The 18,741-nt window shown below is 43.3% G+C and overlaps 1 protein-coding gene across 4 annotated transcripts in view; it reads right to left on the reverse strand.

The window, feature by feature from the left end:
- Positions 1–18,741, reverse strand: part of COL26A1 (collagen type XXVI alpha 1 chain) — a 1,569,010-nt gene that overhangs the window by 391,340 nt on the left and 1,158,929 nt on the right. For all 4 annotated transcript variants that reach the window (XM_069614996.1, XM_069614997.1, XM_069614995.1 and 1 more), the window contains exon 5: positions 2,972–3,125. In XM_069614996.1, coding sequence (XP_069471097.1) covers positions 2,972–3,125 — 154 coding nt within the window. The remainder of the gene's footprint in view (positions 1–2,971; positions 3,126–18,741) is intronic.

An 18,741-nucleotide genomic window follows, 5' to 3' on the forward strand; every position in this document is an offset into this window, starting at 1 on the left:
ATTTTTTCCGCACCAATGGGAATAATGACCAGTGTATATTTGTATATTTTAGCCCACTAGCCCTGGCCTTCGGCCATTGTGTTTTCTACATCACTCCCAGACCACTAGCCATGGCCTTCGGTAATGGTCATGTGCCCACTGTATTTTTTACATCACTACCAGACCACTAGCAATGGCCTTTGGCTGGGCTCACTGTCCATTTTAGAACACTACCAGATGACAAGCCATTGGCCTTCAGCCATGGCCACTGGGCATGGATTTCATCTGTGCCTACCCAATATTTTACAACACTTGAAACCCATTGCTCAAAGATGTTCATCAATCACAGACTGATTTTTACCTGTTTTGATAGTGGTATTGTTATGTATAAATGATAGCAGACTTTACGAAATCACCATTTATTTAGGCAATGCACAGTGAAATAAGATTATTTGCCAAGGATCACACAGCTTGGTTAAGCGGCATGCTCCAAGCCCCTTGTTTTATGGCTGTTTTTTTGGTGACTGTTGTGATACATCGCACAACCCCAACAAACTGCATTTAAGCAGCACAAAAAAGGAAACAAAATGACCGGCCGTAAGAAAAACATATGCCCAGGTACTTTTGCCCCATAGTGGTACTCAAAAGCTTTTCAGCCATGAATATACGCACAGTAAATGAACATATACCTTAAAGTGAAATATCCAAATATAGTTCGATTGACCTTCCCCTTAGAAGAAAGTGCACAAGAGAGAATAGCATTGGACTTAAAAAAAAAAAGTTATGAACACCAGAAAAATAGCTTGAGAGACGAAATGTTCCAATGAATATGCTGGCAAAGTATAAAAGGTGGTCCCCTTTTAAACCCAGCAATCTGAAGTGAAATATTCCCTGGTAAACAAAATCCCAGCACAAGACAAGTGCTTGGGGTCTTGTGAGTAAGCTTATGCAGGGAACATGATACTTGATCAAGCTTGCCAACCTCAAAAAAACCATGGGGTTGTGTCCACCCTCTGAAAAAAGTAACGCTCTCCACCCACATGTGGCCTTTACCAATGCCCTGGAAAGCTGCCACATTCAGGGGAAAATAACTGTTCCAGTGTCCAGGATTGCAACCTCTCTTGCCATATCCTGGGCAAATACTCATATCTTACTTTCCCTCTCATCAGTTCCCCTCCTCACCCCTATGACTGGCTTTCAACAATGCTCTGCTTTATAAAGAGAACTTGAAAAGTACACATACCATTGTGTCAGTCAAATATATAAATCCTTATAGAACTATGTTAGGCAAAAAGTGTACAATTGTGGCATTATTTCCCCCATTTTGACTAGGAGACTACAAATACCAGAATGCAATTCAGCAAAAGGCAAAACATTGTTTCTGCGTGCAATACTTGCAAGGACTGACAGTAGTACAGTTCAAAATGAAAATGTGAATTCTGTGTGTTATGAGATATTTAAAACTAGGAAAGCACACAGCATTTGAGACCGACCCTGCTTAGCTTCAGGGCCAGCCCCCTCGGGCCATGTTGCTCTAAGTGTTCTTGCAATTTGTGCTAATTTACTAGGCAACATGGCCTGAGGTGGCTGTCCCCTTCCTTGCTTCAAAGCTTGCAGGGTCAGTGCCGGTTATTGCATGGATTTCAAGGATGAGAGTATGAGAGTCCCGTATGCCTACCGTGTCACTGGCAATGGCCAGTCACTGTAGCTGTAAAAAAAAATAATTATATATATATATATTTTCTTCTCACTTTTTTCTATAATCGCGGCTATGAACTACAAATACCTTCATATATACCATTGGTTATTATTCTGTAATCCTTATACCCATGGTTATTGGGAAAAACAGCATCACATATGCTTCCCTGCTTCCCATACCCTCACAAAGTGCCCCCCACATCTGTGCCAGCTTCCCCCACTCCCCTGATGGCCACCTCACCTCCCCCACCCTCTTCCATTCCAAACAGGTTCCTTGGCAATTTACCTGAGATATAGCTATCTATTTTGGAGAAGAGTGCCCCCCCTTCTCCATCAAATATTTTAAGAAGTACTGGACAGAATAACCCCATACCACAAAAGGATTGCGAGTCAATGCTTCATGCCCAAGTTGTTTCAAACCTGGTCCAAATCTGTCCAGTGGTTACGGCTGTGCGGCACAAATTATTGACCTTTTTTATCTATGGGAAAATAAATGGGGTTAGTTCAAAACTGGGTCTTAATAGCTTTTTATTTTTCAAAGAATCTTTCTGAACCTTTGCAGTCTGGGAGTGAGAGGGGGTAGGGTGAGGGGGGTGGAGGAGGGGCATGTGGTGTAACATACTTTTTGTTTGCAATGTTTCAGCCAAATCTTTTGCACGAGTCAAAAGTTATTAGCAATACATTTTTGGGATTTCCAATGTAACTCTGTTTTACCTTAAGATATATCTTTAACAGGACGTGAAAATGTTTTAGACTTTAATGATTGCGATTGATTCATCAATCCCTTGGGTGTTTTCGTGATGTTGAGCGGTGGGAATATTACATTTCCCTCCTCTCTTTGTGTGCATGCTCCATTTGTCTGGCTGTGCAGCTCATCCTCTCGCTCGCCATTTCCTTCCCCTTGTCTATTCCTTTTGCCACTTCCTGGACGCTATGAACAATCCATATGGTGCAGATTTGTAGATGAGACTTGCTGTTGAGGATGCTCTAGGTCAAGGCTTGCAATGTTTCTCTCTGCAGATGTTTTGAACTACACTCCCATCATGCCTCAACGTCATAGTCCATGATGAGGGGTCATTGTCATCATAGTCCAAAACTTCTGGGGATCCACAAGTTGCAGACCTCTGACGTAGGTTTATCACCTGATCAACCATTCCACACCTCATTCTGTATCAGGCTAAACATACTGTTTGTATTGCTTTCTTAAAAGGTCTAAATTAAAAGTAACACAAACACCTTCTCATTGCACCTCTGGGTGTACACAGCCCTGATGAAAACAAGTAGGCACACTTACCCGAGGGTCTGAGTGGCTTCCTTATAATAGTCCCAGGGTTGCGGAGAGGGATGGCATCAGGCAGAAAATCATCGATCCACGTCTTTGCTCGTCTGGTGATGGGCAGGTCATTTTCTGAAGGCGGGACCTTTCCAGTGGCCTCTAGCAGCAGGATCTGGAGAACACAAGATCACAACCTTATCATACAAAAATCGCATTCAGGTGCTGAATGAGTATTGCTGTAAATCCTTAGGCAAGATTTTCATGCCAAAACTATTTGTGATTTTGCGTCTTGCTGGTAGTGTTATGCATTGATGTCCATAAAGTGAACTCCCTGAACTCTGTGATGGCCCACTTACTAGATTCTTAGTAGCAACCATGTGTATTCAGGAAACATTGGAGTTCATTGTGATGTCCAGGTGACTGCCCATATGGTACATATCAGTAAGACAGAATGGAGATCAATATAATGCCCATTGAGATTGAAGTGTATCAGGTCTAGTGGCTACGCTGCTAAATCTGGACCTGAGTTCTAACCTCGGCTTCAGCACTTGTCTCCAAAAACCATGTGATTCTAGGCAGATCACGTTATCTTCTTGAGTGTTCCATTGTAATGCATGATAAAGAACAACTGTATAGTGTGCTATCTAACATGGTCACAAGTACATGTTCCTGACACTCTCCCAAGCACATCATGGATCTAGTCTCAATCAGAACCCACTCACGACAAAGTTCTCTGTACAGCATTTCATACTGGTAACGCGGCTGCTACTTTCATACTGGTGACGCGGCTGCTACGTTGAGAGTTCTCTGGAAAAGCCCTTTCATGCTCCTTTGAGCTCGGCTTTGATGTAACATAATGAATCACAGTATTGCATTGCACGACTTTAACCATATTGATTGCCTCAATGTGCTATATAGAAGAAAAAAAAACAAGGGGACCAACCGGAGGTCAATGGACCCAAGTTCTTATTAAAGGTCATTAAATGAGGTGGAGTTGTCGTTGAAAACAAGATGCCTAGAAGTTGACTTGGGTGAGGGAATGTTCGAATTATAGAAATAAAAAATGTCTGCGCAGAGTTTTATGTTATGACTTGCCTCGATATGTAAAAAGATCCATTGAGTAAGATGGGTTATATCAGGCCACTCGATATAATAGTCTTTTTTTTCCCCCAACAGCCTGCTTTTTCCCCCTCATCATTGGCAGGAAACAATAGTAATCCGAAACATAGATAATGGTGAAGCAATTACATTATCATTAAAAGAGATGAGCTGTACCATGCTGGGAACAACATTACGCACGTGTTCCATCGATGGAACACGTCATGCAGGGATGTGCTGGATGACAGAACACGCCTGCATTTGATTAGTGTCCAGGCTATCTTCCAAAATTGAGATTGCAAGGCCGTGAATTTTATCAGGAGCATAAGGACAACAAACATTATAATTTCGCAATGCATTTTTGACAACTCCTGGGACGAGACGCACATCTTTACATCTATTAACTCAATTACTCAACTAGACACTTTTGCGCCCTGAGAGTATATGTAAGCCTCTAAGTAGTTGTATGGGACCTAATCATGGTGAGAAGAATGTGGACAGTTCCATTTTTATTTTAAATAGTAGTTAAGTGATGGAAGAAGGTTTCAAGATATTTGGAAGAAAGGTTCCAGACTGAGAACACATTGATAAATACAAGGAGATGTTAAGAACTTTCCACATCGCTTCATTGGCCCCCGACATCATCAAATTGTTTAATTCGGTGTAAGCCATAAAACTGACACACAAACACATGATGAAGGTACATTAATACAATTAAATAGCAATTAATAATAAAAACACACAATACATGACATTTATACATTACATAAATTCCCTTTACACCACTGTAAGAGCCATCAAGCAGATTAAAACAAAACGTCCACAGAGAAATACCAATGTCTCACAGATGCACTGGACCTTCGCAACCAAGCTCGGTGCAGACCTTTTCATGCCAAATTCAACAAGATATGTTGTTCAATAAAAGCAGCAAATCCAGCCAGACCGCTTCAGATAGTAAATACTTACAAGCTCCTTGAGAATTCAAGTGAGCCAGACTGCTACTGCGTCCTCGGTATCAAGCTCATTTTGTCGGATTCACATGATTCACTTCACGCATTGCTAAAAGAAATGGGAGCCCACGCTGATCCTGGATTTGACTGCCATTCACAGGTGCATGCATGAATCTGGAGTAACCTCCATCGCCTGCGCATGCTCAAGGCAGAGACCAGCAATGAAACCCACCAAGGCAAATTTCCAGCAGTCACCGCCCCATAGACTGCAAAGGACTACACCCTCCTTTGCTCGCAAAGCAAAGGTAAGCAAAGGCAGCAGGAATCTGGCTATTTAGCGGGGATCAGAATACTGATCCCCACGGACCACATTGCAGATTTCTGGGATGGGTTGTAGCTCCTGATTGAAGATCTTGCAGCAGTAGGGGAACTGAGAAGAATAGGCTGGGCATGGAGAAAAGCTCAGAAAGCCCACTGTGGCCCCGACAAAGGGATTTTTTTTTCTTTCAGTTTAATAATCTTTCTTGAGATTATAAGAGGTCAAGGGCAATGAATAGTCAGTCAGTCAACAAGTTTATTCGGATTGAAAAAAATCCATCAAACACAAAGCAAAACATCACACAAAAAGCATTTACAATCAATAGACCATATACTCGAATAGTACAGCAAAGAGTCTCTTAGGGAAAGGAAAGGGTGAAACAAAGGCCCCCCATCACCCTCTGGATAACTCCCCCTGCCTGGGCTTGATCCCCAAAAAACCTGTCCGGTCACGGCCCAGGGGAGTGAGGTTTGCCCCAGACAGGGGGTAGGACCTCCTGACTGGCCTCATGGGTGATATAGAGCCTAAATAAGAGTGTGGGCTGATTAGAATTCCGCTCCCTGGTGTCCCTCCCGTTCCCCCCCATTGACCCAGGACCCTGCTCGCCAGTCTCCAGTCCCAAAAGGCCAATTCCACTATTTCCTTCGGGCTCTTGCCCACACTGGCCAATCTCCGACAGCCTACCAAGGATTCCCTGGACACAAAGGGACATCCCCTCACGGAGCGTAACCAGTGTACACTTTTGTTTACAAGAGATTCCCTGGACTCCAACATGTTCTTTTCCATTTTTGGTACACTGTGAAGATACACTGTAGCTCGACCATTCTGGTCATGAACAGGAAGCTGAGATGGGCCGAATCTGTGCCGTGGACCAAGGACAATCTTACCCTCATGATTAGGGCTTTTAGGACTACTAGACTTGGGGCAAATTCCACCACCCCACCAAGCTCACTGTGCTTGGTGCCGCCTGCCCTGGGATCTTTTCCAATGTCTGAATGTGCAAACTCAGACAACAGGCTGGGGCAAAAAGATGTTGGAGCTATAGTCTCGGGACACAGGGGGGTTTGGTCCTTGGGGTGTACCAGAGGGAAGTCAGAGAGACCCTTACAGACAATCGGAATGGGAAAGGGCTCCCCCTCCCTTTGCTCCCTCCCCTTGATGGCTATTAGAGTTGTGAGCAAATTTCTAATGTCAGCCAACTCAGCCAAAACTTGGTTGCACTTACACCCCCCGAGTGACAGAACCACCTCGGTTGGGGGGTTAATAACCGGCCCTACAGCCGGGGAGGTTTCACATTTTGGTTGCATGGACACCCTAAGTGGAGATAGGTAGAGAGAGGGGCTGGCCAACGGGCACACTGTGGGCATAGGTACACTCCCGAAACTTCTGTTGTCCAGGGAGAGATTGCACACAGGGTCGTCATCAATAAATGTACTGCCCCCCGCAATTGGGCTAGCCAGAGCGGAGCTAGAAAGTGACTTTCCCGGGCTGGCACGAATGATAGAACATGGTGACGGGGTGGAAGCCACGATGTTGCAAGCAGGAGTGGAGCTTACTGAGGGATAGCTGCTGGCTAGTACTCTGATTCCTGCAGTGTCTCCCTCATTGGACTCAGGCATCTCTGATCCGGGGCCAGGATTACCGGAGACGGATAACACCTTGGGGGGACAGAGGCTCAAGGTGGGGACAAGGGGAGAGAGCACATCTGCAGTAGATGGACGGGACATCGGGCCTGGATGTCTTCCTCCGTTGGGGCCTATGATAGCCTGGTCCTCCTGAGACTTAGAGGTACAGTCCCCTCCTACGCAAGGATCAGACATACTGCCATGGTTAGTAGGTATTGGACCTTCCCTGGTCCCTTGTCCGGCGGCTATACTGTCCCCCTGTGGCAGCCGACAGCCCCCATCTTTCATCACTAGTGGGGGTTCGGGGGAACATGGGAGGGGCTCACCCCCATGAATTAGGACAGAGTTTTGCACATCCGGGATTGGAGCTTTGGCTGGCGCTCCCTTTTGACCCTGGGAGCAAAACCTCTTCACAGCCAGGACCTTTCGCTTGGGTTTGGGACCACTCGTTTGGCGGGTGAGAAGAACCTCTGAACAAAATGAGGGGAGGGGGAAGGGTGAGAGAGCTGGTAATGGAGGGAGGGGTTTCCTTGGTGGTCCCGGGGCTTTCAGAGTTCTTAGGGACTTGAGGAGTGACATTGCGAGTTTAGTAGGTCCACCCCAGTGTTTCTACCCTCTTGTCCAAGACACACAGGCAAACAGCTCCTCGTACAGTCCCTCGCCTGCACTTACTTCACCCTCTTCTCCCAGGTGTATCCAGGCCGAGCCTCCCTCTTCACCGCCAAAACACTGTGTCCGTGTACCGCCTCAGGGTCAAAGGGACAAAGTCCAGAAGATGCACCTCCACAGGTCCGCAAACACCCTCCGCGGGACGCCAACACCCGCGCCCTTGTCCCCGCGGGCTTCACCCTGGCGGGCCGAGAGTCCTGGGGGAAGTAGTGGAGGGGGCGTGGCTAGCATGCAAGTATGGGAGCCCTCCTGGGCCAAAACTGCTCCTCCGCGGGACGCCAACACCCGCGCCCTTGTCCCCGCGGGCTTCACCCTGGCGGGCCGAGAGTCCTGGGGGAAGTAGTGGAGGGGGTGTGGCTAGCACGCAAGTATGGGAGCCCTCCTGGGCCAAAACTGCTCCTCCGCGGGACACCAACACCCGCGCCCTTGTCCCCGCGGGCTTCACCCTGGCGGGCCGAGAGTCCTGGGGGAAGTAGTGGAGGGGGCGTGGCTAGCACGCAAGTATGGGAGCCCTCCTGGGCCAAAACTGCTCCTCCGCGGGACGCCAACACCCGCGCCCTTGTCCCCGCGGGCTTCACCCTGGCGGGCCGAGAGTCCTGGGGGAAGTAGTGGAGGGGGCGTGGCTAGCACGCAAGTATGGGAGCCCTCCTGGGCCAAAACTGCTCCTCCGCGGGACGCCAACACCCGCGCCCTTGTCCCCGCGGGCTTCACCCTGGCGGGCCGAGAGTCCTGGGGGAAGTAGTGGAGGGGGTGGGGCTAGCACGCAAGTATGGGAGCCCTCCTGGGCCAAAACTGCTCCTCCGCGGGACGCCAACACCCGCGCCCTTGTCCCCGCGGGCTTCACCCTGGCGGGCCGAGAGTCCTGGGGGAAGTAGTGGAGGGGGCGTGGCTAGCACGCAAGTATGGGAGCCCTCCTGGGCCAAAACTGCTCCTCCGCGGGACGCCAACACCCGCGCCCTTGTCCCCGCGGGCTTCAATGAATAGTATAAACAACTCAGGCAGTAATTAACAGTAGTAGTGAGCAAAACATGAATTAAGGCAACTAGGTGAAACAGACAATGCCTTAATAGCAAAATGAGTGAAGTCATGGAACTAATTAGTGAGGAAATTCATATATACCAAAATCTGCAAGTCAAAAACGAGTTCATGAGTAAAAGTCTTACAGGGGGAACAGACAGGGGGACGAACAAGAGAACAGTGGGAAGGAGTTAGGGGAAGTGACATATAACAAATTTAACTTGGAATCATGAATTCATGACATTGGCGAAATTTGATAATCCAGTATAAAGGAACAGTAAAAGCACCAAGCACTGCAGCAGATAAAACAAACAGTTCAGAAACCATGAGATGACATATTAAAGTATTCTAGATAATTAATTAAATTAGCCCATTTGGCATTATACTTGGGTATAGCATCAAGGTATGTAGCCATACATTGTTCGAATCTTTGCACATGGCAGATGTTGTTCCACCAACATCTAAGGGATATATTTTGCGAGTATTTCCAACTGATAGTGATGAGTTTAAGACAAGAGCAATGAACAAATCATGTAGTTTGGCAGAAGCACATACATTGATATCATGGACAGCCAGACTACCAAGGAAAATATTCCTAAATGTTAGTGGGTCATTAACAATAAAGATTGGCTTAAGAAATCTCCATACCGCTTGCCAAAAATTAAATACAAAGGGACAGTCAAAAAACAAATATTTGTAGGAAGCAGGGGCACCACCACATGACCAACACTTACTGTCTGCACCATCTTTATATTTGGATCATTTCAAAGGAGTAATGAAGGCTGTAAGAATGAAGAAGTATAGATGTTGTGTAATGTTGGCAGAAGCATAGATGCCCCTGATTCTAGTGTAATGAAGAGACCAGGTTGGTCACTTAGGGCACACCCAAGTTCCAGTTCCCATTTTGAGTGTATGAGCCAAATAGAGTCCACATTTGATATGATATGATAGGTTATTTATAATGCAGTTAATAGCCAGAGGTTTCTAAGTGGGGACCAGGGATCGAACCTGTGTTGCTCTGTGTCGTCTTGCTTCCAAGGCTAGCACGTTGCCGCTGAGCTATCCTGCGGAGACCGAGATTTGTCAGTACATTGTAAAATTTGGAAGCATTAATATCAGAAACCATGGTCAAAAGCAGAAGTCTGGAGGCATATGGCGTGAGGATGAATGTTAGCAGAACACAGGAGTGCATCTAAGCTCGCATTGACAAGATTATTATAAAAGTTGAAATCCGAAATAGGGATGGAAAATACATCTCTAAGCTGTTGGAAAGAAAGTATGGTGGGACCATTAACAATCTGATGAATAAACCTGATGCCTTTATTTAATCAGGATTTGCCATATAGAGCTCTATCATTAATGGCACTAGATTTGTTGTGCCATAGAAATTGAGAAAGATCCTTGGATGGGGTTTTGCTATGGGGGAAGAGAAACAGTCTTAGAGCTGTAAGGATATTTGGCGTGTTACAGCACAGAGTACAGCAGTACTGCACAGGTAGCATTTTTATGCAGCACCACTACATGGGTGTGGTGCATTGCTATATGTGTTGCCAGAGTAACATGGACAAATAAGTAAAGACAGGCTATTCAGTCTAAAACGATTTTTACATATAAGATGCAAATCCATTTTTACAGTTAAAAGCACACATCTGCACATTCAAAATGCACACTATTTTTCACCTGAAATGCCTATGTTGCAAGAGACACATTTGAAAATTAATAACTAACCTTATTAACAACTAACCTGACTAATAAAACTTCATTTAACATAACCCACTAATAAAAATGTGTCTCCACTGCAGAATTAGGCCTACTCTGAAAGTGAACTTTTAAACGCACATTCATTTTTTTTCTCTGTTGCTCTGTCCACATAACTACAGGAAGCAAAGAGCTCGAAGGAGCAGGAAATCAGTTTGTTACAATTGCCACTGTAGAAGTGAGCCATTGTGTAGTGAGGGAGGAGATGACATGATTGATTCTGATTGGAGCAGCGTCATAGCAAGTATCATGCTAGAGGCTGTGATTAGAACTTTGCTGGAGAAGCTTGAGAGGAGGGGGAGGAGAGTGGACATCTTGCAGAGCTGGGAGAAGGCTCTATTTCCTGGCTGGGGCATTCCTGCTGCAAAAGCTGAGAGCGCCAGGCAATAACCCCGGTTTGAGAACGGCAAACACTTGTTCTCACTGGGCTTGATCTTCAAGGGAGCCAAATTCAGAGAGAGAATAGCCGGAGAAAACTCATTCTGAACAGATAAGGTAATTACAGAAGCGAGTGGGAGCTGTGCGAAAGTGCGCGAAGCTGTTCAGTCAGTGTATTAGAGGAAGTCTCAATCTCTTATCAGCATATTTAATGTTACCAATTGGATATATTCTCGCAGCTCTCTGTTCATTTTATCACAAATAATGTTGTACCATTTTATTTATTTCTGTAAAAAAAGTTAAACTGTGTTAAACAAAGTTAAAAAAAAAATATTTGAAAACAGATAGCTAGTGTGCATTTTTTGTCTCTTTCATTTTGCATGGGGAAAGGTTTAAACGTGGGTAGATTTTTAAACAGTGCAATTGTCATTTTAAAACAGATGTGTGCATGATTCTATTCAGTATAGACAGTTGTGAGTGACTGTTTGTAGCACAGCCTGTTGGAGGTACATGAGTCAACGGGAAGAGAGACTCTCTGGACATAGTTCCCTACCGTATATAAGGTAGTGGAAATTACCACAAAAATACCACAATAGCCCATGGTGGCACACAACACTAACACTGAAAATGTGGTATCCCTAAAATGTAGGCCTGAGGTCTCTCTAGTGATCAAGAACAATCTAGATAAAAAACAAGGGATGTTGGATATTGGGGCCACAAATAAACCAACCACTATACCAACCAACCATGTAAACTACCGCGCATATCATCTAAATAGGTCTGAATTCTGAAATAATGCAATGTATTATTGTCATGTGTGACCCAATATGAATACAGAGAGTGATTATTGCTAAAGGTATTTTGGCGGTAAGAAAATACCGCAAAGCCCCAAATATCGACAAAATACCCAACATATTTATGGTGCGTTGCAGGCCGGGAAAGTGATCATAGAATACCTACTGGGCGTGGCAAGCGTGTCTCACACTGCCATTTGCACATTAAAGGGAACCCATTTTATAATAGCAGTGTGCCACTAAAAACGAATTTCAGAATGTCACAAAGGGAAACCACATTTTCAGACCTAGTGCAATATTTAGAGGCAAAGTTGTTTGCACATGGGACATGGTCGTCGAACAGCACCTTAGAATGGCGTGACCGCATTCAGGGTGAGGTGCAGAAAGAAAAACTAGACAATATTTTTGCAGAAGGCAGCATAATTCAGGTCTGCCTTACAAGATTATTGAATGCAGCCGATAAAAGTGCAGAGAAAGACTGTTTAACACGGCTATGTGGCAAAATATGGTTTATTTTGAATAAGTCCCTGCGAATGCAGGAAAATGATACCCAGCTAATTAACAGGTTAAAGACTGAATTAGATGGGGCAAGTAAAAATCAGGAAATGTTAAGAGCAGAATTTGATGTATGCCAAAAAGACATGCAATTAAAATGCAGAGACTTTGATTCTCAGCTATCCAAAAGCAAGAAACAATTTGAGGATAGTGAGCAAGAATTGGTACACTTAAAAGCCTTAGTGGACCACATTAGACAGGATAAAGATGAGGTTGTTTTAGAAATGCAGATTTTACAAAAAGAACATTGTGAAAAAGAATGTGATCTCCAGAGTGCAGAACAAGAAATGATTAAAATGACTCAAGAAAGAGACAAGAGAAATAAAGAGTTCAATGAATGCCAAATGCAAATGTGTGACATGCAGGAGGTGATTAATAAGATGAGTGATGAAAACAACTATTTGCAAAATGAAGCAAACAGACTCCTGAAAAAGTGTAAGGACTTAGAACAGCAAATGTGCATTCCCAGGTCCCAGGAGAGGCGGCAGGGTACCACATTCAATGGAGTGGAGGTGAATTCTAGTTCTGCCCAAAGAGCTAGTGCTCCAGTGACTGGGCCGGTGACTGAACTTGGTTGCAGCGCCCTTGGGGGATTTGATACTCCCATTGGGGGCAGCCACCAATCTCATACACCTGAAAAAAGGATTGAATCACAAAATAGTGCAATTCCATGCATTGCAACAAGTAGCCCCATAAAAATAATGAAATCCATTAAAGCCCTGATAAAACCATTTAAAAAGGGAGGTGAATGCTGCATAGAGGATCACTTAGAAGTGGTGCATGACATTTTTAAAGCACTCCAGATACCTAAGGAACAGTACAGACAATATTTTTATTTAACTTTAGATGCCTCGACGGCCAGCATCATAAGGGTATTAAATGAACAGCAGAATATGACCTGGGTGGAGTTTGAAAACGAAATTAGGCGTCAATTTTTCTCCTTTTCAGTCATTGCAGGAGGCAAAGAAAGTCGCTTACACAATCACTGCTGGACCTAATACATCCCCTCGCCAATTTTTACAAGACTTAAAAAGAGCATTTTCTCGCTTTGATGTATCTTTTGACCCAAATTCCAGTGAGTTTAAAACGGCATACTTCTATGGGCTACAGAAAGACATCATATCCCAATTGGTCCGTGAATTTGACCGTGACAAGTCCCTTGAATGGATTGTACATCAAAGCACAAAACTATATGAGGTACTCTATTGTCAGGGTAGAGAAAGTGATAAAATGAAAGATACTAGACCTAAATCTAAAGAACCCTCAGCCACAGTAATGGAAATCAGGTCAGCCAAAATGTCCCATGAGTCTGCTCAAAGCCAAGGTAAATAGAATGTGACACCTGAACAAAGGGGTAATCAACAAAGATCGCCATTTCCTGTACCAATGTTCCAATCACATGATCCTAGTAATAGGGAGAGCTACATCAGCCTAGGTATTTAGGGGACAGACCCCGGGTAGGATATCGGCCTGATATGGCAGGTATGAACAATAACCAGAGACAAAATCAAGATCAAAGAAATGATGGTCCCTACCAGTCATTGGGGACACAGAGCAGATTTGATCCCAACACCATGATATATGGTAATCAGGATAGACCCCGATATGTGGATCGATTTACTGATAATGGAAATCAACATAGGGGCCAGTACCCACAATCTGAGAGACAGGACATGATGCAAAACATGAACTACAATCCAGGTCAGTACAATGATTCCCCACCAGGGGACTATAATCAAAGGATGAGTGCACCCCGCTCCCCTCCACAAATGAATCAAGAGTTCAGAAAACATCCCAACCGACATCAATCACCTGAGAGGTATCAGAATAGATCCAATCAGGGGGAAAACAACCAATATCGACCTAGGCCACAGAAAGAGGATTCTAGAGAGATGGAAAGGTTCCAGTGCCTTGAGGCCCAAGTGAAAATGTTAGCTGAGCAAATAGGAAAGTTCTATACAGCGCAAAAACAACCTTCCAAAGAGGGGGCTGATGGCCATAGCAATGACCGGGGGGCTTCCGAAAAGTGACTAAGTACTCATGATAACTGCAGTGCCAAAGTGACAGATTGCTCTGATATAATTTTGCATAACGACTCTGAGATGCCTAATGAATTAAAAATGAAAGTGCCAGTAAATGAACATGTGACAGAAAGTGCAAATACTTCTAAAAAAGAGGTACGGTTTAACCTAGAGCTAAATAAAACAGTAAAGATTTGCACAAATGAAAAAGAAACATTAGGAATTCCAAAAGAACAAAGGGACAAATTTAAGAAAAATGACTCATGCATGGGGAATACCAGTGAACAGGGAGTAAGTGGGGATGCTATAGCTCCTTCCCTGGGCAAGCAAAACAAAGACCAAACACAGGCAGAAAAAGGAAATACTCAAAAGGAGGGTACAAGTCAATCACCTGAATAATTCTTTGAGCCACATATTTTTGAAGAGGCTGAAAGGGCTGGTATCAAACTAAATGATCACAGATGCACAACATTAAAAAATGACAAATTGCTGAGTGATGTTGTTACACATGTTCAGTTGGAAGGTTGTAATGTGGTCTCTGATGTTACCCAGATGGATGGGCGAACAGTGGCCACACTCCAAAAAGCCTCTGATCATGGAGAAATGAATAAAGTCTCTCGCGCAGAAATGGGTAAAAAGGAGGGAAAAATGTCTTTCCATTTACCAATGTGCTTAGCCCAAAGTGAAAAAGGCCTGAGAAAGGTGAGCCCTGAAATCAGTAAGAATTCACACTTCTTATGTGTATTAGAGGAAGTTGAGGACAGATATTATGCACCCATCACTGTAGAAGAAAAATGCCACACCTTTGCTATGATTGACACTGGCGCACAGGCCACAATTATGTCCAAGGAGCTGGTAAAGAGTATCAATGAAGGGAGACCCCCACAGAGTCAGATCACAGTGAAGGAAAATCAAGGTCCAGTGCATAACTTTAATGGGGAGGAGGTGCCCATCATAGGTGTAACTGAGGTTGACATAAAAATAGGAAAGCACAGAATGAAACAAGAGGTATTGATCACATCTATTTGTGAAATTCCATTTCTGATGGGGACAGATTGCCTGAAAAGATTGTCTCCTCTCATAGATGGGGTGAATGGAGTGCTGTGGTCCTTAACCAAAAAACCATTGAGGCCTAAGAAACTAAAATCACAAAATAGCAACATAAATGAATGACACACCGTTGCCAAAACAAATGATGCTGTGGAGGTATATCTCCAGAATAGTTGCATACCTAGTGTCACTGTTATATTAATGTGTCAAGACAAAATGCAGAGCGACAATGAAAAACTACCTGTACAAATATACTTGGACCCAAGGAAAAATTGGCAGACTGCCATAGATGAGCACACATTTCGTTTTTATTTAAAAGAGAAAACATGCAAACAGAATATTGCTCCTAAAACAGATTCAGAAAAACACATTACCACTCTGGCAGAAATACACATTGAAGATGAGCAACCATGGGTTCATGTTGGTATAAATTACTATTTTAAAACAATAAAAGCCACTTTAGCGCTTGGACATGAAAGGAGTTTCATTAATCAGAAATTGTTGCAAAAAATAAGGAAGAGGGAAGAAATCCCGAAATTTAGGATTAAAAACCAATATGTTTCTGGGTTGGACAGTCCAGACTTTGAAAACCGAATTGCAGGCAGATGCATGCTTAAAATTAGCATTGGGCAGAAAACAATTTACCATAATGTATGGATAGTGAGTGGAGCAGAAAATGAATTTTACATGGGCAATGACATCATGCACAGAATGTGTATGGTGTTAGATTTCCTTAATCAAAAATATGGTCACGCCTAGGTGGTCCGGCACCTGAATTTGAAGACAAAATAAGGGCTTATCATTGTGCACAACTGGTTCCTTATGCAATCGAATTACAAATGTGGAAAGATACTATTATTCCTGCATTTACAAAACAGTTTGCAATAACACTGAAATGCAAAAATGGACAGCAGATGAAAGACTCCGATGCATTTGTATGCCTGAATGAATCCATAAAACAGCCAGGCATGTATTATGAATACATTCCACTGGTAGATATTGGTGAAGGATCTGTAAAAATTATGGTAAATAATAAAGGTTGTCAGGATATTCATTTAGAGGAAAACTCCCCATTAGGAATGGCCATACAAAAATCACATTATACGGCAGATTTAAATAACATGGTGATAGGAAATATCCCTGAAAAGTATGTAGATGCCAAGGGTGAGTTGCCAGAACACCTGGACTCTCAGCCCAAAGGAATATTTAAATTTCATTCTGTGTATCCTTATGATTCAAATGAGACAGTGTGCTGCCATCAAGAGGATTGCATAATATTTAATTTAAATGAAAATGAAACAGAAAATCAGCCCATTGAAGTGGAAGCTGATATGCCAAAATATTTAAAAGTGGCAGCTTTACAAAAAGACACAGCGACACAGTTAGAGGAAAGCGCCGAGATTCCCTTACCAGAAGATTTTCCAGAATTTTCCAAAATGGTAGAAGAGCAGATCTTCTTAGCGGATGCGTGTGACAGCAATGAGGATAGGAACAATCTGAGGGAGATATTTATGGAGTTTAAGGATGTATTTGCAAAAGATGCTTATGATTGTGGTTTAACTGATTTACATGTGGCCACACTACCAGAAGGGTGTAGCAGAAGTCCAGTGTTTGTACGCCAGTATAGACTACCGCTGGCATGTTTAGAATCATTGGCAGAGATTATTAAAAATTTGGAATCGCGGGGAATCATCAGGCCCATTCATAGCACATCCAATACACCTATTTTAGGTGTGTTAAAACCAAATGGTCAATGGCGGCTATGTGCAGACTTGAGAGAGTTAAATAAAAGAGTACCAGTATCTAGATGGCCACTGCCATTCATTGATCAGGGCCTAGCTCAGGTACATGGTTCAAAAGTATTTACCACATTACATCTCACCTCTTGATATTGGTGCGTGCCATTGGCAGAGGAGATCCAGAATTTATTTTCCTTTACATTTGACAGGACTCAATATGCCTGGCTTAGAGCTCCGTTCGGGTACATCAATAGTGGGAGTGAATTTGGCATATTTTTGAGAAAGGCCATGCCGGATGCAGCGGAAAGAGGAACAATAGTTTACGTGGACGATGTCCTGATAAAAAGCGAGGGCCTGAAAAGCCATTTTGATGAAATAAGACATGTGCTAGGCCATTTGCTGAAAGCAGGCGCCAAAGTGTCTTTACAAAAAGCACAATGGTGCAAGAAAAAAGTGAACTTTCTAGGGCATGAAGTGACTGAACATGGGCTAAATCCACAAAAGAAGAAAATAGAGGCCATGCAAAGATTAAAAGATCCTAAAAATGTGAAAGGAGTAAAAAGTTTATTAGGGATGACAGGCTATAACAGAAAGTTCATTGAAAATTATGCAGCAATCACTCAACCATTGACTAAACTGCTTAAACTGAATACTCCTGGAAATGGGAAAAAGAGCAGTCTGATGCAGTGGCTAAATTAAAGGAATGTCTTGTAAAGGCACCATGTTTAGCATATCCCATAAAGGACAGGGATTTCTTTATAGAAATAGGTTTTTCTAAACATTGTATGTCAGCACTGTTATCACAAAAACACGATTTGAATCACAAAACCATTGCCTATGCAAGTAAGGCATTTTCCCAAGTTGAAATGAAATTTAATGAATGTGAAAAGGCCCTATTAACCATTGTGTGGGCGCTACAACATTTCCGCCCCATTGTTCATGGAGAAAAGGTGATTATTGAAACAAATCATCAACCTTTTCAATTTTTAGAGAGTAAAAGAATTAGATCAGGTAATCTAGCGCAGTCCAGAATCACTTCATGGACGCTGGCATTACAAGGTTTTCCTGCAGAAGTGAGATATGGACAAAATAAAAAGAACCCAATTGCTCAAGGGTTAGCCGACTTACATGACTGCGCAGCTGAACAAATACCAAATGAAATAGAAGTGGAAACTAGTTTGCAGGAATTTGAACAATCACCACACAAAGCTTTTCATGAAAAAACATCCAAGGATTTGCCAACTGTATATGTGGATGGTTGTGCTTTTCACATTGAAAATGACAGTAATAAACAATTAGTGGCAGGAATAGGAAATGTCTGGTTGAAATGTGAAGGCGTCCCCAGTATAGGGATGAGGATTGGAGCTAGGAGCAGTCAGGTGGCGGAATTGGCAGCCATTTATAAAGCAATTGCTACTGCAGTTGATAAAAGGTTCAGTGAAATTGTCCTGGTGACTGATTCTGACTATGCACGGAATAGCTTTGTGGAGTATTTGCCTGGTTGGAAAGCAAGAGGCATGGTTACATACAACAAAAAGCCACTTAAACATGGAAAAATGATACAAGCCATAGACAAATTGGTGTCAGAGAATAATTTAACAATATACTGGAGAAAGATTTGTGGGCATTTAAAAACACCAGGAGAGGATAAGGAGGGAAATGATAAGGCAGACCACCTGGCTAAGATTGGGGCTGTGATGGGAGAATTGCTACCTATGGATTATTTAATGGGTGAAATACAAATTGATGCAGTAACACATTCTAAAGCACCAAAGGAGGTAGATCAACCAGTGGTACAGTGGAGTCATGACACGC

Source organism: Ambystoma mexicanum, chromosome 9 (assembly GCF_040938575.1).
Source record: "Ambystoma mexicanum isolate Mex_15411 chromosome 9, UKY_AmexF1_1, whole genome shotgun sequence".
Lineage (NCBI taxonomy): Eukaryota > Metazoa > Chordata > Amphibia > Caudata > Ambystomatidae > Ambystoma > Ambystoma mexicanum.